The following is a 24159-nucleotide window of genomic DNA, read 5'->3' as shown; positions in this document are numbered from 1 at the left end:
CATTTAATGTCATTTTGTCATACACACAATGTAACATATCAATTAAACCATTGACTCAATCGCACTGACACTCGTCACCAACAATTGCCTTATCTCTCCTATTGTTTTAAAACTTGTCCCACCAAAATCCGCTGGTTTTCACTGTTTATAGGACATAATGTTGTTATTCAATATTTAGCCTCTGCAATATTTCAGTCACTTCACCGGGAATATTTTTTTAAACTAATTACTCTAACGCTACGAAACTCGACACTAACGTATGTTTTACTATTGTTAACGTTTTAAAACGCATCCCGTCAAAATCCCTCGGTAATTATGGTTTTTATGAATAATTTTGAGTATGACACATTGTAACATATTAATTCAACCATTGATTCAATCGCACTGACACTCGTCACCGACAATTGCCTATTTCTCCTATTGTTTTAAAACTTGTCCCACCAAAATCCGCTGGTTTTCACTGTTTATAGGACATAATGTTGTTATTCATTATTTAGCCTGTGCAATATTTCAGTCACTTCAACTGGAATATTTTTTAAACTAATTACTCTAACGCTACGAAACTCGACACTAACGTATGTTTTACTATTGTTAACGTTTTAAAACGCATCCCGTCAAAATCCCTCGGTAATTATGGTTTTTATGAATAATTTTGAGTATGACACATTTAATGTCATTATGTCATACACACATTGTAACATATTAATTCAACCATTGATTCAATCGCACTGACACTCGTCACCGACAATTGCCTTATCTCTCCTATTGTTTTAAAACTTGTCCCACCAGAATCCGCTGGTTTTCACTGTCTATAGGACATAATGTTGTTATTCAATATTAGCCTCTGCAATATTTCAGTCACTTCAACCGGAATATTTTTTAAACTAATTACTCTAACGCTACGAAACTCGACACTAATGTATGTTTTACTATTGTTAACGTTTTAGAACGCATCCGTCAGAATCCCTCGGTAATTATGGTTTTTATGAATAATTTTGAATATCACAATTGGAATTTCATTTACTCAGCCACACAAATGTCTGCCGTTCCCTTATCAAAACTATGTTCTTTCACGGATTAACACCAGTTCACTTTTAAAACGAAGGAAGAGTTAATGCACGTATTCTGACGAGTTTCATTGCACGACTCATTACAATTTCATTTATATCACATATTATGTAATCTCCAAGCCCTGATGCCACAACTGCACATATCAACATTCCCCAATCATCATTCTATTCCCAAACTATCGCCATGGACTAACGCTTCATTGATACACTTCCTAAAACGCATACTCCAGTCAAGTTTTACAATTTCCGAACATCAAATAGCAATGTTATTCTGCATAATGCCCCGACAATTAAGACTTGTTTTCAAATTGCAAACTTCACCTATCATGATATCTCTCCTTGGGTATCGATTTCCATCACATACCTTTTCAAATGCTAAGAAAGGTAAACCACTTATTCCTGACCAGTTTAATTGCATAAAACAAACTAATTTCCATAATGACACAGTTTGTGTACTCTCGAAGCGTTGACAACATAACAGCTCATTCCAACATTTAACCATGAAAATTATATTTCCCTAACGACGCCAGCTTTAACTAATAACATGATCAGTAATTTATGGAAAGAATTAATGTATGAATTCACTGCATTACGCCCCACATTTCCCTATCGTTTGCCTTTCTTATCAGCAAACTCCTACACATCGGCCATCTTCAGCCTGAACAAACAAATGATGTATTGGTTGTATTTGCAATGCAACGACATAATTACCACATTCACATGAAAGTATGCACTACCAATTTCTTCGCGTTAACACATTTTCTCAGTCACACGCAATAACGGATTTATTTTCCGAATTTTTCCTCTGTCGCCTTCCAACACTTCACTTTGCGCCGCCTTTCTTCTACCATACATTTCACAAACACGGGGACAACATCGACACGGGGACTTCACTTGCACATTAGGGAACACTTGTCACAGTGTTTGCGACGAGTACCACTTCCACATTGCGTTTTAATACCTAAAATTTTTACTCAAATTCCGTGAGGTTCTTGCGTGATGCAAGAATCCTAGCCGATAGTTCCGCAACTGCCACTAGGGCGCACCACCTCCCGAGACACGTTCCGTGAAACGGCAGGCGATGAGTCCAGCATACGATACAATGTATTATACATCCGAGAATGCCACGTTTAACCAAGAAATGTAACTAATTCCACGTCAATGAGTGCTGCGCTGTCATTACCCGTACGCCTGTGTTGTTGATTCTCGTCTTGCCTCGTTGCCAAGGTAATGGCGTATTGTTGATCGAGCATCGAAATTTCGTGCTTTCGCGAAAACGTACCGTGGGATGGTTAGGGAGATGTACCGTTGAACATCGATGGTATGATAACAATCTTCAGCACTTATCTTTTCTGAAAATGACCGTTATTAATTACTTGGGTAGTTTAAACTATTTCTATAATTCAATGAAAAACCCTCTGCACGCCATCTCCCAATGGACACCGGGAAGCGGAAGCCGATTTCCATGCCTTTAGAGTATGTAATCCCGCTGTGATAACCGAGGATCGAAGGAAAATGTCGCGTGGCATGCAAATTAAAATTATTCCCAAACCTATTTTCTCTCATTCACCACATATCGAATCAACGAAACTCTCGCATTAGGGAATAAATTCCGAGGAAGTGATTGCAGTAATGACTGAAAATGGATTTTTCCCAAAGCCTTTCCTCTCCAACGCTACATTAATGTCACTCTTGAAACACGCGAATAAAATATGTAGAAAATATTTCACATAGTGACATTTCTTTCTCAAAAGAAATTTTCGCGGCATATTCTGCTCTGCATTGCTCGCGGTAGGTGATTGAAAATATTTTTTTTAAACAAGTTGAAGAATAAAAGTAATGCCAACAGCACCCGGTATTCCCAGGCGGTCACCCGTCCAAGTACTATCCGGGCCCTACGTAGTTTAACTTCGGTGATCGAACGAGAGAACCGGTGAATTGTACGTGGTGTGGCCGTTGGCGAGTACATGACCGAATCCTCAAAAAGTTATCATGACTTGAGAATCGAAGGAAGATCTGGTTTCTTCGCGGTTGTATCTGCTTTTGTTTCTGTTGAATAGTTACCATTTCCAGACAACAGTCCCTTTATGCTTAAGCAATTCTCAATTCCGTTATATCTTTTTGGTCCATCTTTGAAAATGTGTTTATGAAAAATGTCTTTCGTAACGGTGTGCTTGTTGGTGTAATGGCGATTCGTTTCAGCTTTAATCCATTGGTAAATGTCGCCTGTTGTTGTTTCGACTGTTTAATGATCGATGTAACGCAAGGGATGCATTTACTTCTTCAAAGAAATTTTCTGGCAAAAGATGATTATGTAATGCGTAACGAGGGAATTAATTTGAGAAAGATAATTCTTGTCGTTCCAATTTCTTCATCTACATTTTCCGGACTTGACGGTGTTATGCTCTTTGTTGGTTAAGCAATGTGTAAAAAATCGTTTTCACCATTCTTGGAACAAAAAATGTTTTTTCCTACATTCATACATTTTTTCTTTATGTCATTTATCTATCTCCCAATGCCAACACACTGCCACGGAGACAGGAATTGTGGTTTTACTCCGAGTTATATTACGGAATAGGAAATTATTATCCTTCCTCGCTTATCGCGCTTCACTCTTTTTTCCCAATTGCGATTATGAGGTGGCATTACTGCCCCTGTGATGCGAACCGGATTTCGTAACATTTACGTGGAGGAATGACGAACGATAGTGCGCCCCTTCAAAAAAACTGTCCGTTGGCAGGGAGCCGACCTCGATTCAAAGTTCTCCCCTACCGACACTTGCTTACGTCACACGCTGCCGCTTCTCGGTCGGGGAGACGTACCTTCCCCCACCACCATTTCCGACCGTGGGAACAAGAGTCCCCTTCATGTTCCCATACAGGCGGGCGACTGGCATTTGCTTTCGTGAAACGTATGCCCGACGGAAATATTTCCAACCCTAAAATTTCACTTGCGCTATGGAAACACTTCATTGGACGTGTACACCGATCATTGATTGATAAATTCCTCGACATGACTATTGCGTGAAAGTAATGAAAGTGTACTGTTGACGAAGGAACGGTATACATTGAGCGTTTTTTCTTTTTTTCAAGTATTACACGTTATCTCGAAGCCTTGCAAAACCCTACTTCCATTAATGGCAGGTCGATTACCTTTCCAACATTTTTAATGGTGCTATGCCATGAAAGTATGTGTTGCTGTCATTGGAGTGATTATCCTCGCCTGCAAGTCTTTCGATACGGCAGGTATTGAATGATGCCATGAATAGAAAACACTTACTCACTTTTTACGTCGACGGGAAACAAACGAAGGAGGCCATTGCGTCTTTTGAAAAATTCGCCCGTTGGAACTTCTTTTTTTCTTCCCGGCGTCCCCTGCCCCACTCGCTGCGTTTAGGTTCGTGGTGGGGGAACCCGTCCCCCACCACCCGGATCCAAGCGTGGGAACTACCCCACACACGGGTTCCCAGGAAAGGTTGTCTTCGTTGACCCAAGAATTTCCCCACCCCCGGATTCTTTCCACGTGGCGGTACTTCGCACGAAGAGAGAGTGCGTTACAAAAAATTTGTGGACGAATAAAACTTTGAAACGGTATGGAGGGAAATGTTTATAACTGACTGCACGAAATGGATTACGTCGCACTGGTTTTTTCTGAAACAGTCTTCATCAATGAATTAGAGAATGAGGGATACAAATACATCTTCCACTAAGGACGCTGAATAATCTGATTCGCCAAGTAATACTTTCCAACTGCAACGAAAGAAAATGCTCGTGACGAGGGAGCATAATTTTAGGACGATTCCGGCATTTAACGCGACTCGGTGTGTATGGAAAAGGTGTTTTGCGATATTCCGTGTCCACCACGGCTAAAAATTTATTTCAAAGTCACGGGGGACTGCATTGGGAATGATGCATCACATTTTAGAATTTTCTTTCATTCCGTGATTTAATGAAGGGGAAAATAGGGCGCTCTGGGATTTTCTCACCCGCGCGGTTACCCGAAGGAATGTTTCTTATTTCAGTAGCGCCTTTCCGTCGGCCGATGTGCGCAGAGAAAGTCTGTGAATCGCCGGGAGAAAGCACGCCGCACCATCTAGCGGCGGGGCGGAACCATACTCGGACAGTTCGCAGCCAAGTGCGAAATAGGCGACCAGCTTGTTATTAGTTAATTTATGGTATATTAATACGAGACGCATTCATTCACTAGTAACCGAAGAAGGGGAGAATATCCATAACATTCTCGCTTTTTCTGCATTTCCCTTGCAAACCATTCCTAATTAACATGCTGAAGTAACACAATGGCAAGAATGGTTTCCAATGCGGTGCACGAAAAAAAATTATGTTAGAATTATGGAGTTATGACTAAATTTATCAAAGTTTTCGGTTCACGAGGGACATCAAAATATTTGGTAGAAATCAGCAAAGGATTTGGGTAAAGTGTATGAAATTGGATTGCTATTTGTCAACTTACAGGCCACAGAATTTTTTTTCCCGTGTCTTATATGTCTTCGGGAGGCAATTTATATTAAGCAGACAACATTCCCCTATTAATAAAAAATTAGCAGTACTTGCAAGAAGTGGCATTTTTGATAAGCGAATTCCATGATTTTCCACCGTTGGTTGCTATGTTACGTCGCACGTAACGTTGAAAGAATTAGCGATGCAAAGTTTCCATTATTTGCTGTACTCGCGTTACGTCTTGCATTGAAATGTTTATGTGTAGCAAACAGCCAACAGGAAACCAAATAACTTCGTTACTAAGGGTAACTATATCGTTCAGCGCTCAAGCGAAACTGCTCAATGTCACGAAAAGCTTTCCAAATAATTGAGTTATGCTTTGAAAATCATTGTGGAAGAGACGAGTGTGTTCATTAACATATACTCAAGGCAGAAGGCACGGAAATTTATTGCTACGGATTAAGTCGTTCCGTGCGTTTTAATACAGTGTAGAGAAATGTGGTTTGCCTACTCATAAGATATTAATTAATCGGTTCTCTCCCTTTACTGACTAAATGTACGGCTATACCCGAAACTCTGCGAACTTTTCTCGTGTACTGCGAATATGTACAACTATGGGAGTTCGGTTTAAGGATAAGTCGTTGACACTGGCAGACAGTGACGATATCACTTATTGAGAAGAGGAAGGATATTTGACGTATGTAGGGTGCAATCGAGGAAGAAAGTAGACCTGACTACTCACGAGGAATAATTAATTCGCATAAGGAAATTCTTCGATCGCTCGCGAAAGGATGTAATTTCCGCTTCACTCCGATGGCAAAGAGACTGGAGAACGATTGTCATTCACCGTGGCATGCAAAAATGTAGTAAGAACTTACGGTACCGTTAGGGAAAATGTAAAATTGAATCGTGGACAACTGCGGGCAGCAACTCGGGCACGAAACATTTTCAGAGTAGGAAGGAACGGTGACAAACAGTTAAATCGCTCACTGCATTCGTCGCGGAATCGATATGCTAATGAAATGGTCCGGTATTTACGGCTAATCAATGAATCACTTCTAATCACCTAACCTAAGGTATAACCGAGCCGAGTTCTTTCCCCGCTTATCCGTGTTATCGCGACGAGCACCTACGTCCGAGATGTTCTCTGCCTCGCGGCCCCCTGCCCTGCACCCGCGATGCCGAGAATCGTCAGCCGCACGGAGTGTATTCCTGCCTGGAGTCGAAGCGGTCCGCTCCCTCCGAACGCCGAAATGAAATGCAAATCGCGGGCGGAGGAAAGACACCGCTTGACAGTCGTCACTTCACTGGCAGATGATCATTTACGAGGCGGTCGTGTTCCGATCATGTACGTTTAAACGATACTGTGTTTGATGAATGGATTATTTACATATATTCCGTGCTTCGCGTCGTTGGAATACAGTGCGGTGTTTCATTGTTGTAAATGACAACATTTGTTTTTCCGCATTTCACGACAATTGACCGCGGATGAGTCGATAAATCATTCATCGTGGCTAGCGTTCGCATACTTGCGCCGAGTCGCAATCCGGGATAGAAATCCCACCGAGAGACGATATTTCAAATTCCGCTCTGGACGTCCACGGCGAGCGACTGCGAAAAGGCCTCCCGCGCCATCTGTCGGCGGATTCTGAATTACTACTCGATCAGCGGTAGCTGTCGTGAGAAGACGACGCGAATAATTATTATCAGTTATAATTAGTCCATGTTTATCAGCGGTTACTCACATAACGCCGGTTATGTAGTGTTCTTTGTGACGCACAGCAAACGCGAGGAAATGAGTGAAAGTGTCTGTGTCGATGGATGTATAGGAAAAGTGAGTGAAATGCACGAGAATCAATAGTGTGATGAAAACAGCGATTCTGATAGCCGTGCAGGTGAATACTGTGATCCACAACCAGCGAGCGAGTAAGTACGCTATTACTTATTTAAACACTTTTCACGCTCGTATTCGTTGACTGTGTTGTTCCTTGCGTTTCTCTTTCGTGTGGAAAAGTAAAACTGTGTAGTGATTAATTCACTGTTTGACGATGATGACGGTTGATTGATCCCAACGTGTAATTGTGTATCCTAAGAAAACCGAAATTATTCGTGGCGTCTTAATTGTTACAAGTTGAGTGAATCGTGGCTTAATTTAAAACTGTTTCGCTTTTCTGTGCTAAGGCGTTGATGGTTATCCCTTGCACTTTGTATGTTAGGCACTGTGCACTGTTTGAAATGTTGACGAAAGAGTGGAAGGAAGAATATTTTTCGCTAATTTTTTCCTTAGCAACGGATTGCTGGTTTCACATTAGTGAATACGGAATAATTAAATGGAAGTGTTTAGCGTGTTATATCGTCGTCCTTAAATTTGCATGAGTGAAGTGATTTTAATTGGCAGATCTTGATTAGTAATACGTGTCAATGCTAAGTCTAGCAAGTGCAATGAAAGAACAATTAACGATGTTGACGATTACACGTCCCATTCCTACCGTCAGGCGTCGTTGGTTATTCTTAACGTTCCTTTCGTGGGAATGTAATTCCTTTTGTGCCTATTTCATTTTTTCTTGGCAGCGGAATAACGTAAATAATTAGGGCAGGGATATTATAACGTAAATAATTTGGGCAGTTTTATGGTAAGCTGTGATAACTTAACATGTGATTTTAAAAGCGAACTGTTAGCATAACGGAGCCCAAGGAATGTTATCGGACGTAGTAGAGGAATTACTTTTCAAACGTCAAAGGCAAACTCACAAACATTTCCCAGATTGTACTGCCTCTTTCAGTAATTCCTGATTGCTACATCATTTCCTTCGCCATACGAATGTTAACAGTGACATCCGTACTTGATATATTGGTTTGAAATCGCTTGGAAATCGTCGAAAACCACGTAAGACTCTGCATCATGCGGTACGTTTTGGTGGATATTTTGAGGTACAAGAGTACTCTATATTCCAATTATGCAAATGTTCACCACATTGCGCTTGAATCTTGGCTTAATTTACGATATTATATGCGACTTTAAGGCGGGGATTTGGTCGTTCGATGTGCCATTGTTGTGGAGAACATTAATAGTTCACGACAATTGACAATCGATGGTTCATTAGGTATGGCAAGGATTCGCATATTGCCGCTGCGTTGCGAATAATTATCCAATTGCTTTCCCACGCGCGATTCCTAATTCCCAACAGCGATGCGCGCAGTGGACTGCTGGAGGTTCCCCCGCACCATCTAGCGGCCGAATCTGTATTACCACTCGATCGCTCTTGCTGCGGCAGCTGTAGTGAGAAGACGTCGCGAGTAACTAATATCAGTGATAATTGTATAATGTTTATCAGCTGTAACTGACATAACGCCGGTTCTGTAGTGTTCTTTGTGACGCTTGGCAATCGTGAGGAAAGGATTGAAAGTGTCTGTGTCGCTGGATGCATAGGAAAAGTTAGTGAAATGTACGGGAAGAAGTGTGTTGACAACAGCGATTGTGATCTACAGCCGAAGAGCCGAGTAAGTACGCTGTTACTTATTTTTCCACTTTTTACATTCATAATCGTTGTCTGTGTTATTCCTTGGCTTTCTCTTTTGTGTAGAAAAGTGAACTGTGATGTGATTAATACACTGTTTGACGATGATGACGGTTGATTGATCCCAGCGTTTAATTGTGCATCGTAAGAAAAACATAAATAAGTCGTGGCGTCCTTAATTGTTTCAAGTTGAGTGAATCGTGGCATAATTTAAAAGTGTTTGCCTTTGAATGTGCTAAGACGTTGATGGTTTTCCCTTGCACTTTGTATCTTAGGCACTGTGCACTGTTTGAAATGTTGACGAAGGAGTTGAAGGAAGAACATTTTTCGCGAATTCCTTAGCAACGGATTGTTTGGTTTCACAAAAATTTATTACGGAATATTTTAATGGAAGTGTTTACGGTGTTACATCGTGGTCGTATACTCTGTATGTGTGAAGTTATGTACATTGGCAGATCCGGATTAATAATAAGTGTAATGCTATGTATTTGGACTGCTGTTATGAAAGCAGTCAGCGATGTCGAATAGTGCACACCGCATTTCCACTGTCAGCCGGCGTTGATTATTGTTAACGTGCCTTTCGTCCGAATATAATTCCTTGTGTGATATTTCATAACTCTTCGCAGTGGAACTACATAATTAATTAGGGCAACGATAACATTCCATGGTAATGCTGTGTTAAGTTGACATGTGACTTGAAAAGCGTAGTGTTAGCATCACGGAGGCCAAAAGAATTTTTATCGGATATGGAAAAGGAATTAATTGTAAAACGTCAAATCACAAACGTTTCCTCAGACTCGTGAAATTGGAGACCAGCAAAACCGCATTGTCATATGATTGAATGGAAACCGTGAAATGTTGTAAGTAGCGGCACTCATACGCAAGTTTATTTGTGATTTTGCAAAATTATGTTCATCGTTGGTTATCGGAAATGTGGGAACGCATTGTGCAAAGCGTCGAAGACTATTTTTAAGTCCTCGACACTCATTTTCGCACACCGCATGTGTTATGATTTTCGGGAAAAAATGTAAACTGTGCTCTTTCAATGCGTTACTGATTGTTACGAGGTAACCGGTAGGGGCTCGAAATTTCAAAAGGTTTCGCATGGGTGATAATTACTCGATGTCATTACATCAAACTTTATAATCGCTGGTCTTTCCCGGGGAAGGGAATGAGAAATGTGATTGTTGACGTGCTAATTATCCTTAGCAACCGGGTGTTTGCTGGTTTCATTGCTGTTGTTTTCAATTGTTTGAACAAGTACTGACGCTGAAGTTGTTGCACCGATTTGCGTGTGGGAAGTGTACCACTACTAATTGCTTGCATTGAGAAATTCTTATTGTTGCGAATTAAGTATCGATAGTAAGTATCGTACGTTTGCGTTTCATTGTCTTTGATAGGCCGTCGAAATTGTGCTTCGTAGGACGTCGTGCGTTTGATGAGTAACTGTTACAATAAATCTGTAATGGAATTGATGTAATGAATCGTTCACGAAACAACTCCGCGATTAATATATTTCTCGAATGCATCTGCAAGCTTTTTTTTCGTTTAACCGATTGCAGGCGTGCCATTACAACGTAAACGAGACATAATGAAAGAAAGAAATTGCGTCCTTCATGTTCCGGGAGCACAATTTTATCCATCGCATGACACGCAAGTTCGGACGACAGCATTTTGTTTTGCTTTTCTCCAGGCTCGACACCCCCGATACCGGCTGCCTAGTCAGTGTGCGTGTCGAGACTTGCAGGAACTCAATTCGTATGGGAGTGGAAGTGGTCCGCTAGTTTTGAACGCGAAAATAAAATGCGATACGCCGAGCGACGCTCGGTGGTCGGCAGTTAATAGCATTGCCCGGATTTAATTTCCTTCAGTCAAAATTAACATTCACCAACGATGAGAAATGTGCAGGTTTACAATGATGTGTTCATAGATTGAATTTATAAGTGGTTTTACGTGCGAAACGGACGCAAGCTTTGCGTCTTCGGACGAAAAGGCTATGTGCCATTGCTGTCATTAATAGTAATTGTTCGAGACAGTCAAGATCCGAGGACTCGACAGCGTATGCATTGGCATTGTTGACCTCGGTCGTAAACAATAGCCCGGGTGCGCTCTCCCTCGGGGGATCGAACGTTCAAACTTGTGTTTGCACGCGCCCGGCGAGGCAGGCACCGGACTGCGGAGTGGCCTCCGTCGCACCATCTAGCGGCAGCGCGTGTTACTTTTTGAGCACTCACGATGCAATACTTGTCCCGGGATGCGGATGACGAGATTAATTATTACATTGTTGCAAGTTTGTCAGTGACACCTGACATTACGTCGTTTGTATCTTCCACCTTTTGACGCAACACACGTGTAAGAAAAGGAATGATGAATGATCAATAGCCGATCCGGTTAATGAAGGGAATCGCACGTAGCAGGGTTTTAATTATTACGCTATGAATTAATTTTCGTTTCCAGAAAATCTTAAAGGAGAATACTAATCGTTGAAAGCATTTCACAAATTGACCTTCGTCTTCTTTTTTTAAAGAATTTTTCTCGGCATTTTCTGGCAATGCATAGCTCGTGGTAGCTGAGTTAAAATATTTTTTTAAGTTTAATAGTTGCCAGTTTCCCGCAGTAGTTGGATGTGCTTTAGTGTCTCTCAATTCCGTTATTTCATGTACTCGATATTTGAAAATGTGTTTCTGAAAAATGTCTGTAGCAACGGTGTGCTTGTTACTGTAATGGCGATTTCTTTCAGCTCCCATCGCTTAGTGAATGTCGCCTGTTGTTGTGTCAACTGTTTCATGATCGAAATTATTTTGGGTATGCATTTAATTTTAAAAATGGATTCGCAGGAAATGGAGCATTATGGAATGCAGACAGGAAAAGCAGTTCTCTCAAGGAATAATTTCGAGAAGTATATTGTTCGGCGTTACATTACTTTATGTAAATTTTCCGGGCTTGACTGTTTTAAGCGCGGTTTCTCTACGAATGACAACGAATGTATCAACCTAGGAACAGAAATATATTATCCAAGAGTGGTGAATAAAAAAGTTATATCGATCGTTCGTGGAACAATATAATTTTCGCTGTAATCACCGACGTTTCCTTCATGAGATGTCATTTACTATACTTACGGAATTTACTCGAGCGAAATGATTTTTTTCAGTATGTACGATGTAAGTAACTTACGTGTAGAATACGGAAGGAATGGTATGGGCCTAAGAAATGGCATGGACTGCACAAAGGCAGCGTTCTGCGCGATAAGGAAAAGTGAAATGGGAAAACTGAAGTGGCGTGTTTCAATCGTTTCACTTGAAGGAAGTGGGAGTACTGCCATTTCACGTAAAAGAAAATGCAATGCACATCCTTCAACGCATGCATGTGGTGAATAACTTGTAATTAGTTCTCATAAGGATAGGGGAAAAAAATAAAAAGTGATACCAACAGCACCCGGTGTTCCCAGGCGGTCACCCATCCAAGTACTATCCGGGCCCGACGTTGCTTAACTTCGGTGATCGGACGAGAACCGGTGTATTCAACGTGGTATTTTTTTTTTTTTTTAAATATTTTAATGTCAGAAACAAAAACAATACAAAATAGGACATAATACAAGTCACTTCAATGCCCTTAATAATTTTTTACATACAAAAAGTAGAAAAAAAAAAAGAAAAATTTTGAATGTATAAAAAAAACTTTTCATACAGATTATGACCATTTTTTTTAGCTCTCTTTTCTTCTATTATCTTGAAGTAGGAGGCCTGGGGATTCGAACGTCCGGTCTCACTCACTGCACTTCACTCTTCACTGGCCGGACGTCGATCCACCAGGCCACCGTCACTTTCATTCATTCACACTTAAAACACGTCCTATGAGCTTTTTATAAAGTCCAATATGGTCATATGAAACAAAAATTTTATTATTTTTTTTTTACCGGAATTTCTTATTATCTTGTAACACTTACAGTTACAAATTTTTAAACAATTATACATTCCACAAAGTTTATAGTATACATTACACCATTCCTTGACAAATTAACACAATAAAATATTTTGGAGGCCTGGGGACTCGAACACCCGACCGACCATCTCCTCCGTTTGCCGGCCGGGCTTCTATCCACCAGGCCACCGCGGTCTCTTAACCAACCCCAAGAAATTTCTCACTACATACGTGGTAGGTCTTTATGATCCATTTTATTATTATTAAATGCATAATTCAGATTCAATATTACAATTTAGGTGAACATATAAAGCACTCAATGAACCAATGTTTACACAGGAAAGAGGTTTCCTTTTTTTTTTTTTCAGGGTCAAAATTAATTTTATACATTAGTAATACACTTTAAAAGAACAATATACATACTCTTTCTTTCCTAAAGTTAAACATTAAGCAGTACATTTTAGCCGGAGTAAAACTGAAGTAATAAGTTTTTAGCATCCTTGTTTAAAAATATAATTTCTTTTTCATTTACCTTTTTATTTACTTCCCCACTTCGATTTATTATATCATAAATGTATCTACCAATTATGAACACTATCACTTCATTTTTGTACGATGGGAACACTTTAAAGTTTAACGATAAAATATTCCAACTATCTGTATCTCCATCACCAAATAGATTTATATTTTTAAATGCCCTTTTAATTTTTTTCCATTCTTCCCTAACACTTAAACAATTTATGAACTTGTGCTTTAAATCTTCCACCATATTACACTGAGTACATTTACCCGATAACTCTTTCCCTATTTTAAACAATTTTTCTTTCGTGATTACTAAATCATTTACAACATTAAAAATCGCTATTTTATACTCCATTGGCATATTTACCTTTTTTAAATTTTCCCACGTTTTCTTATTTGGTCTTTGTTTTATGCTAATGTCCTGTCTGAGACTGATTAGGTATTTGTAAACCTTTTTTGTAACAATCAGCTCAGCCATTTCCATCTTTGGGATGATCGCTTTCAAATCTTTCACATAGATTTTGAAGATTTCCGTGGATTCCATCACGTTAAGCGATTTTTTTAACAGAGCTTTTTTATAGTCGTTCTCTCCATCTATGGTCTTTACGATGGCAGCGTAAAATAGGGCTTTCGCCTTGCTGGGGAAATCGATGAGGCCTATTCCCCCCTCACCCCATTTCTGAATGGCTCTTTGTTTAGTAATTTTAAAGATATATTCTTTCCATGTGAAGTAATTTATGTATTTTATGATGCTAGCGGCAATGTCGTTTGGGGGCGGTAATACGTGGCCAACATACCACATTTTGCTCAGAATTTTTAAATTTAGTAAAGCTACCCTTTGTAAAATATTTAATTTTCTATCGTTTAATCGAAAGCATTCTCCTACCATATAATTTTTAAGGGATTCCCAGTTTTTTCTTACTGTATTCCCAATATCCCTCTCCCAATGAATCCCTAAAATTTTAATTGTTGCATTTTCCTTCCAAAAGTTGGTACTGAAGGTACCTTCACTTCTTAAATTTAAAAAACTGGTTTTGTCCCTATTCACATTCATTCCACTCATCTTACAATATTTTTCCAAAACCTCACTTATTATACTATGATGCTGGGCTTCCCGTGCCAAAATGGTCACATCGTCAGCGTATGCTATTGCCGGCAGCATTCTATTATCAATGCGTATTCCCAGCCCCCTTTGCATCAGCATATCCAACAGGGGATTTAGCTGAATGCAGAACAGCAACATTGAGAGAGGACAACCTTGCCTCAGAGATTTTTGGACTGGAATCCAATTTGTATATACCGATGGTTTAATTTTAATTTTTACCTGGGAGTCATTATAAAGGGTTTTTATTAGGTTTATGATACTAGTCGGAAATTCCATTTTCCTCATAACCTCAAAGAGGAAATCCATGTTTACTCTGTCGAAGGCTTTTTCAAAATCTACCCCTATCAGCTGTAGATTCCCCTCTTCTAAAGTATCCTTTGATGTTATAATGTCCCTCATTATTCCCGTTGCGGTAATGATATTGTCACCTCCTGTTTTAACCGCAAATTGTAGTGGATGCATGAATTCTTCACTCTTTAACATTAATCTATTTTTTATAATTTTTGCCAAAACCTTGTAGTCCGTATTTAAAACGGTGATTGGGCGATAATCTTTTATATTTTTCGGGGATTTACATTTTGGAATCAAAATTACTTTCCCCTCTCTCTGGGACTTTGTTAAAACACCTTTCCTAATGTTATAGGTGAGGGCCTCAAATAAACTGTTTTCTATTAAAGTACTAAAGATTATGTAAAATTCCGACCCAAGGCCGTCAGTTCCTGCCGCTTTCCCTGCTTTTAATTCCAAAATTGCGCCCCTTAAATCCCCCAACGTAAAATCCCCTTCTATATTTTCGATTCCATCTTCAGAAAGTTTGTGCTCTAAGGTAAAGTCTTTCTTTTCAATTTTACTGCCCACCGAGAGCGTATTTTGGAAATAATTACACACAAAATCTTTTATCTCATTCTCATCTGTTAAGGTAATGTTGTCGTTTGGGCTATAAAGACTTTTTATTTCTGTTTCCATTCTTTCTTTATGTTCTCTCACGAAGTGAAACAAAGATTTATTTTCTCCCTCCATATAATCCTTACTGTTTTTAACAGTGCGAAAGTCCTGTCTTTCTTTCTCCAGGTATTCTATTTTCTTTTTTATTTTATATGCCATCTCTAGGTTATCCCTTAAGCTGAGACAGCCTCTCAGGGCTTTTTTATAAAAATTTAGCAAAGATTTAATATTCCTTATTTTCTTTATACCCTGTTGAGCGTAAAATTCCCTTGATTTTGTTTTTAAGATTTCCCATTTCAACCCCGGGTTTAGATGTTCAAATCTGCAATTCCACTCCCTCCATTTATTTCTAAAGATCTCTTGCAGATTTTTGTCCTGCAAAAGATTAATATTTACTTTTTTATCACGGCCCAGTTTCGTATGTGAAAGGTTGTTATTTATTGATACTTTTAAAATGACCAAGTTATGGTCACTGCATGTTACTGAGAGGCTTTCCTGTGTCTCCAGGCTAATATCCGAGTTCTTTTTGAGGTAGAATCTGTCTATTCTCGTGGCATATGTTCTTGTGATTAAAGTATAATCTATTTTTTCTGAAGCGTCTACTAGCTCATTTGTGTCTACTGCGTTTATAGTGTTGAGTAAACTTTTTAATTCTTTGTTCAACGGGTAAATTATTTTTCTATCATTATTATAACTATCTTTTGCCTCTGTTATCGCATTAAAATCTCCCCCCAAAATTGTCTTTTTCGTGAACCCATTTAAATAAAAAGGCAAGGTAGTTGAGAAAAACTCCTTCCTCTCTTTGTACAATCTACTGCCCGCCGGAGCATACACATTTATGATTTTTACAAATTTAAATTCCACTACTAGTATTCTACCGTCCGGGCTTAAACAAACATCAATAGGTTTCAAATTATTTTTAAATAAAAGCCCAGTTCCCCTGTTACCGTTAGAATTACATATAATTTTACAATTAGCAATACAACCACTCCAACAATCAGCAGGAATAACCTCCTGCAACAATAGGATATCAAAGTTGTTCACCAAGAAACAATTTATTACCTCCTGCACCTTATTCAATGCGGATATACCGCGTATGTTTAAGGACCCGACTTTTAATTTATTCATTAGGACTCTTTTGAGAGTCCCTAATAACTAAGCCCTTGACTATAGGAGCACTTCTCCTTTTCGTTTTCTGTTTATCCCAATAATCATCATCCTTATGATCCACTTTTGAGATCGTTTCTTCACGATTCTCAGCTGTTTTGGACTCGACACTCTCGTTCAACAGCTGATCGCCTCGGAGCTCTTTTTTCTCAGCGACCAACTCACAAACGCCACTCTCCTCATAAACAGGTTTTTCCCCCTCCGTTCCCTTCCCATCCCGCAGCTCGACGCACGTGGCGGCCAGAGCGCACTCCTCCTTCCCCTCACCCGGCTTCTCCCGCGGTCGACCAAGCGTGACGGCAGATGCACTTTCCTCCCCGCACACACTTCCCTTCCCCTCCGCCTTCTCACCACCATGATTTCCCGTTATGTCGGCCGAGACACACTCTTTCCTCTCTCCCCCTCCGTCCCCTGCCATTCCAGTGACCCAGTCCATGTGGAAAATTCCAATGTCTGAGTCCCCCTCCTTCTCACTCGAGGACTCCTTACCCTCCCCCAAGCGGTTCTGAAAGCCAGGTACCTTATTTCGCGTCATGGAAAATTCCACGCTTTTCCCGTCAATTCTCATTTTTTTAGTGACATTTTGATCTTTGCTTATAATTTCTAAATCACCGTTCGTGCAAGAGGATGAGTCCGAAACACCACTAAGATTCCTCACTCTCCCTTCCCTCTTTCCCCTTTCCCCTCTTCTTGCCCCCTTTTTTTTCTCTTGAGACAAGTCCTTATTTACCAAGCCCTCACTCCCTGCACTTGTCTTTTTAATTGTACCCAGCGTTTTAATACCACTCCCTTCCCCTCCAAAATCAGCTTGTCTATAGCTAACTTCCATCTCCTCTTCCTCCTCTACTGTGATTGACTTAGCGGCATCACTATAGCCCCTTTTTAACACAGTATTTAAATTTGGACAATTAATACGTAAGTGTTCGGTGCTACCACATCTGGAGCAGGTTTGAATCTGCCCATCATAATATATCACCGCCCTTTCCCCAGACACATTAATATAACTTGGGATGTTTTTTTCTACAATCATTTTAACTGATCGGTTTCCATTCCATTTCTTGAATCTGTGCTCTCCCCCCCATCTTGACTCAGAATAATCCAAAATTTTTCCGTAGTCTCCCAAAACACCACATACCTGCTCTCGGGTGATCTCAAAGGGCAGCATGCATATCCTCACGTATGATGCCCTTCGCGTGGCCGGCTCTACTCTCACGAGTCCTCTTTTTCGATGTTTGGATGGGTAGGGCACAAGCCCTTCCGCTTCCTGAAGTATCCTCTGCATCGCTTCCTCGGTTACCATCTTGAGGAACACCGACTTCTTAAATGGTCCAAACTGAATCCCGACGATCTCTTCGTCCTTCACGCCCAACTCTTCTTCAAGGAAAATCATGAGCTCATAGCTCGTTAAATCGTTAACCACTTCCGCAAGATTTATCTTGATTGTTGCTACTCTTTCTGTCGGCATACTGACAGACTTTCACGCCGTCGCGTTTCCGCGCACTAGCAAAAAAACAACTTTTAAAAGCGCAAAAACTGCGCCGCAAGATCGCAAAAACAAAACACGATCGCCTTTTCCCAGGCCAGCGGAGCCCGGCGATGCCTAAGCAAACGCCGGGCAGAGAGAAAACCGGTCTCGCTTCGGTGTGCGCTCGAGCGTGTCGACGGAGCTCGTCGCAGACACGTCCGTCCGGTATGGCCGTTGGCGAAGATATGTATGGCTTTTGAAGAATGTTATACTCATTCGGTGATTAGATTCGATAGTTCACTATCTGACTTTGTAACAATTTGGAGTTAAATGTCATACAGGAATGAAATTGAGCATCAACGGCGCATAAAAAATTTCCATTTCAAAAGTATCAGTTTCGGAAATGGATCTGTAAGAGTTAGTTTTCATAAATGTTGCGGAAAGGAAGACAGCTGAAGCGCGGACCTCCCGTGACAAAGTAGAGGCTTTCGAAGATGGATTACAATGGGCTGCCAACGTGGAATATGGAGTGAACTGAAAATGATGGAATAACGGACAAACGGTTTGACGTAAGAGAAACTGTCCCACCAGTTTTCTGAGTTACAAAGTGCCTTTTGTTGTCATAACAAGGAAATAACGTTAACGATCGTCTCGTGCGGCTGCAAGTAGACAAAATTTGAACGCACTGGACGGATTGTCATGCAACGAGGAACTGTGGAGACGTTACGGAGGACTTTACATATAGCGATAGTAGAAATTCATGTACGCGATAGAGGGAAAGGAAAAATATCTGCCATGAAGATAAGGAAAGAGAAAATAATGTTGAATAAATTATTAATTTGTGGGAACATTGTATCTGTAACGCTCGTGGAAAAACGGTTTTTGAACTTGAACATTTGAGAGAGCCCGGAGACACCGTCTAACTTCGCTTTGACAATGCGACGGCAACAATCACAGACTGTTGGAATGAAATAACTGATGCATGATCAACAATCTGTTGCTATGGCAACCAAGGATTAATCATAAAAATTAGGACCTTCTGAGCACTGAAAATGAGATATGGACTACCGTTGTGAATTTTAAAGTGGAACTTCGTTTTTGTCGTTGAAGTAAGCAATGGAAACATCACACTGAATGATGTAGGGCCCTAAAAAGGGCCGTTGGGGTGCTACCAAGTAATTTACTTGGAGCTGGTGTACTTGGTCACAGCCTTGGTGCCCTCAGACACGGCGTGCTTGGCCAGTTCACCGGGGAGCAGGAGCCTGACGGCGGTCTGCACCTCCCTGGAGGTGATGGTGGAGCGCTTGTTGTAATGAGCGAGACGGGAAGCCTCGGCGGCGATCCTCTCGAAGATGTCGTTGACGAAGGAGTTCATGATGTTCATGGCCTTGGAGGAGATACCGGTGTCAGGGTGGACCTGCTTCAACACCTTGTAGATGTAGATTGCGTAGCTCTCCTTCCTCCTGCGCTTCTTCTTCTTGTCTCCCTTGGAGATGTTCTTCTGGGCCTTGCCGGCCTTCTTGGCAGCCTTTCCGCTAGTCTTAGGTGGCATGTTGGTATCAACGTTGCGTAGCAGCGAGATGTACCGCCACGGCAACGGAGTCAGATTATATTCCGTAGAGTGGCGACTCGGCGATACGGGATTGGTCGATGAGGCTGAGCCGTCGGCCAGCGGCAGCCCAGAATATGTATAAACCACACGGGGAGTGTGCAGATCTCAACGATTCGTCGTGAGGTCTGCACCGTAACGCCGAAACCAGCTTGATTCATCATGTCCGGACGAGGAAAGGGAGGCAAAGTCAAGGGCAAGTCCAAGTCCCGTTCCAGCAGGGCCGGACTTCAGTTCCCCGTGGGACGTATTCACCGTCTTCTCCGCAAGGGCAACTACGCCGAGCGCGTCGGTGCCGGTGCCCCCGTGTACCTCGCCGCCGTCATGGAGTACCTGGCCGCCGAAGTCCTGGAATTGGCAGGCAACGCTGCCCGTGACAACAAGAAGACGAGGATCATTCCCCGTCATCTTCAGCTGGCCATCCGCAACGACGAGGAGTTGAACAAGCTCCTGTCTGGCGTCACCATCGCCCAGGGTGGTGTCTTGCCTAACATCCAGGCCGTGCTTCTGCCCAAGAAGACCGAGAAGAAGGCTTAAGCGTTCTCTTCTTACGAAGAGAATAAAAAAATGGTCCTTTTTAGGACCGCAAACCATCTAGGTCTGTCAGTCTTACGACTATGTCAAAGAATTTGGTACTCTTCCCAAAATATGCACATAAAAAGTCTAGAAATTACTTTCTGTTTCTCAGGTGGAGAGCTCGTGGATCGAGTTGTCGAGTGGTTATAAAATTTGAAAATTATATCATAATAGAACGATAGCAAGTGTGACGAAAGCATACCAACACCGAAGAAAAAGCTCTGTGGAAAAAACAGAGTAAGAGAAACTGTGATGATGAATGAATAGTAATTAAGGGATTAGTATTATGATGGGGGAAAAACATGTTGCAATACCATAGCTTCGCCTTGTAAAAGGAACATTTGAATGGATATCCAAAAAGTCCGAATGCTATGTAGCAGTTGGAAAATATGTTGGCAGCAGTGCGTTTCTAAGCAACAGATAGGCGATGTATAACAATGTGTCATAATCACCGCATTCGGTCGAAGAATTGTTTGAAAATCGACGAAGGCGTTTGGTCGTTGCTAAGTAACACTATCAATGGACGACATTGTTAACGGCTTGTGCCGCTGTAAAATGTAACAATAACTACCGGAAATAGAACACTTACTGACCATTATTGTTGAAGTCGGTAATATGGGTTGGATTAAGAAATAGAAACAAATTGATCGTCCCTCAGCAGTTTACTCAATCAACTTTCAATATGAATGAAAGTATTTGGTTTACTAGCATAATAGTAACTTGTCATGTGACAATTCCATCAATTTTTTTTTCTTTACTCAACCAGTACCTTAGTTCTCATGTATTATCGATGACATCACATTTCTGTGATTGCGACGAGTGTAAGCAATGGCAAATAATATCCTGCATGTTCTATGGTCCTGAAAAGGACCTTTGTTATTCGATGATGCTGCAGCTGCCAGATGTAATGGGCTGCTGCCGCGATGGAAATCTAACCACCGAATCCGTACAGGGTGCGTCCCTGGCGCTTGAGGGCGTACACGACGTCCATGGCGGTCACGGTCTTCCTCTTGGCGTGTTCGGTGTAGGTGACGGCGTCACGGATCACGTTCTCAAGGAACACCTTGAGGACACCGCGGGTCTCCTCGTAGATGAGTCCGGAGATACGCTTGACACCTCCGCGGCGGGCCAGACGGCGAATGGCCGGCTTGGTGATGCCCTGGATGTTGTCGCGAAGAACCTTGCGATGACGCTTGGCGCCTCCTTTCCCCAAGCCTTTTCCTCCCTTGCCTCGTCCGGTCATGTTGCTGCTGTCTCGGTGAGAGAATCGTGCTTGCTTGACTTTCGGCTTTCCATTTTATAACGTCTTTCGACGGTCTCGCACTCTCAGCCAATCACATTTCGGCACATGTAAGAGTCTACACACTCATGCCAATATATTGGGTCGAGAAATCGCCCAGGTTAGTTACTTTCCCGACAGGAAAATGGCACGTACCAAGCAGACAGCCCGTAAGTCGACCGGAGGCAAAGCCCCCAGGAAGCAGCTGGCCACCAAGGCCGCTCGCAAGAGCGCGCCGGCCACCGGTGGAGTGAAGAAGCCCCACAGGTATCGCCCAGGTACCGTGGCCCTCCGAGAGATCAGGAGATACCAGAAGAGCACCGAGCTTCTGATCCGCAAGCTGCCCTTCCAGCGCCTGGTCCGTGAGATCGCCCAGGACTTCAAGACCGACCTCCGCTTCCAGAGCTCCGCCGTCATGGCTTTGCAGGAGGCGTCCGAGGCCTACCTCGTGGGTCTTTTCGAGGACACCAACCTGTGCGCCATCCACGCCAAGCGCGTCACCATCATGCCAAAGGACATCCAGCTGGCACGCCGTATCCGCGGAGAGCGCGCTTAGATCGTCGTCGCTGTCGACTTCTTGTCGGCACAAAAACAAAAGTCCTTTTCAGGACTAGACGTCATACAGACGATTGTTTCCCATTGCTTTCATCGACGAGAATGAAATAATATTTCATAAAGAAAAGCTGAAAGAGAATGAAAAAATAATAAAGTTGTAATTAATGATAATTATAATTAACTAATGAAAAATAGTTTAAATGAATACTGGAAGGTATGAATATAACTTATGAAAAGATGTTTTTTTGCAGATGGAGTGCTTGGCATCCTGGCAGTTTCCTGACGGAAAATGTTATCTTTACAGAATGGCAATTAAAATTTCATAGGTAACGGAAATTACGAAGTTCTTTCAGAATAACAAAGTCAGGAGTACACTCAATCCTTTATCGAGTTACGACAATGTAGGCATCTCTCGAACTCAAAAAATGTCGTTAGGAGATGTTGCCATGCGCGACGATTGTTTTCCGCCAGCAGTATTGTCACGGAAAATACTAATGCAACAATGACATTCGCCAAGATTTCATTGTTTTCAACAATCGACCGTCTTGGTTGCAAATATGTGATACGCAAGTACTTCATTCTTTTGAGCAATCAGGCTTTCTGCTGCAGCAGACGTCTCTTTCGAAACTTAGTTTCATAGGTAAATTTTTACTGCCAAAAAATTATCAGACAACCTTCAATGGAAGGTGCATTAATTTGACGTAAAATTAGCGGATTTGTAGAAGGAATATTGTCCATCTACTCATTTCCTTCAATGGGTAAGGTTTGAAACTTTATTGGGTAAGGTGAAGGAGTTTGGAATTTTGTTTTAAGCATGGAAAATAGTCATCTGTATGACTTGATGGCCCTTAAGAGGGCCTAAATTGAACTTCGCGTACATCGAAGTTCGGTGAACCTGCGAGGTTCGGTCGCTCACTTCTTCTTGGGGGCGGCGGCGGCCTTCTTTGCTGCCGCGGGCTTGGGCTTGGTGGGCGTCTTCTTGGGCTTGGGCGCCTTGGGCTTGGTGGGCGCCTTCTTCGCCTTCGATGGGGACTTTGCTGCCTTCGCCGCTGGCTTGGCTGCTGCGGGCTTCTTCTTGGGCTTGTCTGCTTTCTTTGCCTTCTTCGCGGGAGGCGCGGACTTGGAGCGCTCCTTGGGCGCGGACCGCTTGGTGGCAGCCTTCTCCTTCTTCGCGGGCTTGGGCTTCTTGGCCGCGGCCGTCTTCTTGGCTGCGGTCTTCTTCGCCTTGGCTGCAGCGGGTGCAGCCTTGTCCTTCAGCGTGGTGGAGCTCAGCTTGAAGGACCCCGACGCTCCCTTGCCCTTGGTCTGTACGAGTGTGCCGGAGGTGACGGCGGACTTGAGGTACTTCTTGATGAAGGGGGAGAGCTTCTCGGCGTCGACCTTGTAGGAGGCGGCGATGTACTTCTTGATGGCCTGGAGGGAGGAGCCGCCGCGTTCCTTGAGGCTCTTGACGGCGTTGTTGACCATCTCGGAGGTCGGTGGATGCGAGGGCTTTGCGCGGGCCTTCTTGGAGGCGGCGCCCTTGCTGGCCTTCTTGGATGCTGCGGAGGCGGCGGGCAGGGGCTTGACGGCTGCGGTGCCGGACGGCTGGGCCGCCGGGGGCGCTGCTGCGGCTGCTGCGGTAGCGTCTGCCATGGTCTCGGACGAGAGGTATGAAGCGACGACGCTCTGGAAATTAATCAGCGCAATCATTTTGCGCCGACATCGACTACTCAGCTCACTGCGGGCTCTTCAGTCGCGGGATGCTGCATTCTAAAATAAAAAATTTTTTCGAAAAAACACCGGAGTGCCGTTTCCGCTATCGTACCATTTCGGAGACGGCACTTCGGAGGCGGAAATTTTTGATTTTCGCAAAATTACCGCCGCTCTTGCGCTGGTGGTAGGTCTTCTTCTTGTCCCGTGCTCGCGCGCGGGCGCCGGTATTTGTCCCATGGCATGACGTGAAATGCGGCAATGTGCCGTATTTCGCC

The 24159-nt window shown here is 42.4% G+C and overlaps 5 protein-coding genes and 2 pseudogenes across 5 annotated transcripts; 2 read left to right on the top strand and 5 right to left on the bottom strand.

The window, feature by feature from the left end:
* Nucleotides 1–2910: 2910 nt before the first annotated feature.
* On the bottom strand, nt 2911–3031 carry LOC124173409 (annotated as a pseudogene).
* Nucleotides 3032–12468: 9437 nt separating this feature from the next.
* LOC124173410 lies at nt 12469–12587 on the bottom strand (annotated as a pseudogene).
* Nucleotides 12588–19343: 6756 nt separating this feature from the next.
* Nucleotides 19344–19777, bottom strand: LOC124173406 (histone H2B). The gene has a single exon (XM_046552895.1). The coding sequence runs from the start codon at nt 19720–19722 to the stop codon at nt 19351–19353; it is 372 nt and encodes a 123-aa protein (XP_046408851.1). The 5' UTR covers nt 19723–19777; the 3' UTR covers nt 19344–19350.
* Nucleotides 19778–19794: 17 nt separating this feature from the next.
* LOC124173405 (histone H2A) lies at nt 19795–20369 on the top strand. Its single transcript, XM_046552894.1, has one exon. It carries the CDS (start codon nt 19942–19944, stop codon nt 20314–20316), a length of 375 nt encoding a protein of 124 aa, XP_046408850.1. The 5' UTR covers nt 19795–19941; the 3' UTR covers nt 20317–20369.
* Nucleotides 20370–21208: 839 nt separating this feature from the next.
* On the bottom strand, nt 21209–21620 carry LOC124173407 (histone H4). The gene has a single exon (XM_046552896.1). The coding sequence runs from the start codon at nt 21596–21598 to the stop codon at nt 21287–21289; it is 312 nt and encodes a 103-aa protein (XP_046408852.1). The 5' UTR covers nt 21599–21620; the 3' UTR covers nt 21209–21286.
* A 113-nt stretch (nt 21621–21733) lies between these two features.
* Nucleotides 21734–22249, top strand: LOC124173404 (histone H3). The gene has a single exon (XM_046552893.1). It carries the CDS (start codon nt 21780–21782, stop codon nt 22188–22190), a length of 411 nt encoding a protein of 136 aa, XP_046408849.1. The 5' UTR covers nt 21734–21779; the 3' UTR covers nt 22191–22249.
* Nucleotides 22250–23030: 781 nt separating this feature from the next.
* Nucleotides 23031–23846, bottom strand: LOC124173403 (late histone H1-like). The gene has a single exon (XM_046552892.1). It carries the CDS (start codon nt 23822–23824, stop codon nt 23102–23104), a length of 723 nt encoding a protein of 240 aa, XP_046408848.1. The 5' UTR covers nt 23825–23846; the 3' UTR covers nt 23031–23101.
* Nucleotides 23847–24159: the final 313 nt, after the last annotated feature.

The sequence above is a fragment of the Ischnura elegans genome, unplaced genomic scaffold (genome assembly GCF_921293095.1).
Source record: "Ischnura elegans unplaced genomic scaffold, ioIscEleg1.1, whole genome shotgun sequence".
Classification (NCBI taxonomy): Eukaryota; Metazoa; Arthropoda; class Insecta; order Odonata; family Coenagrionidae; genus Ischnura; species Ischnura elegans.
Note: the sequence above shows the minus strand (reverse complement) of the source record. Positions and strands in the feature narration are given on the sequence as shown.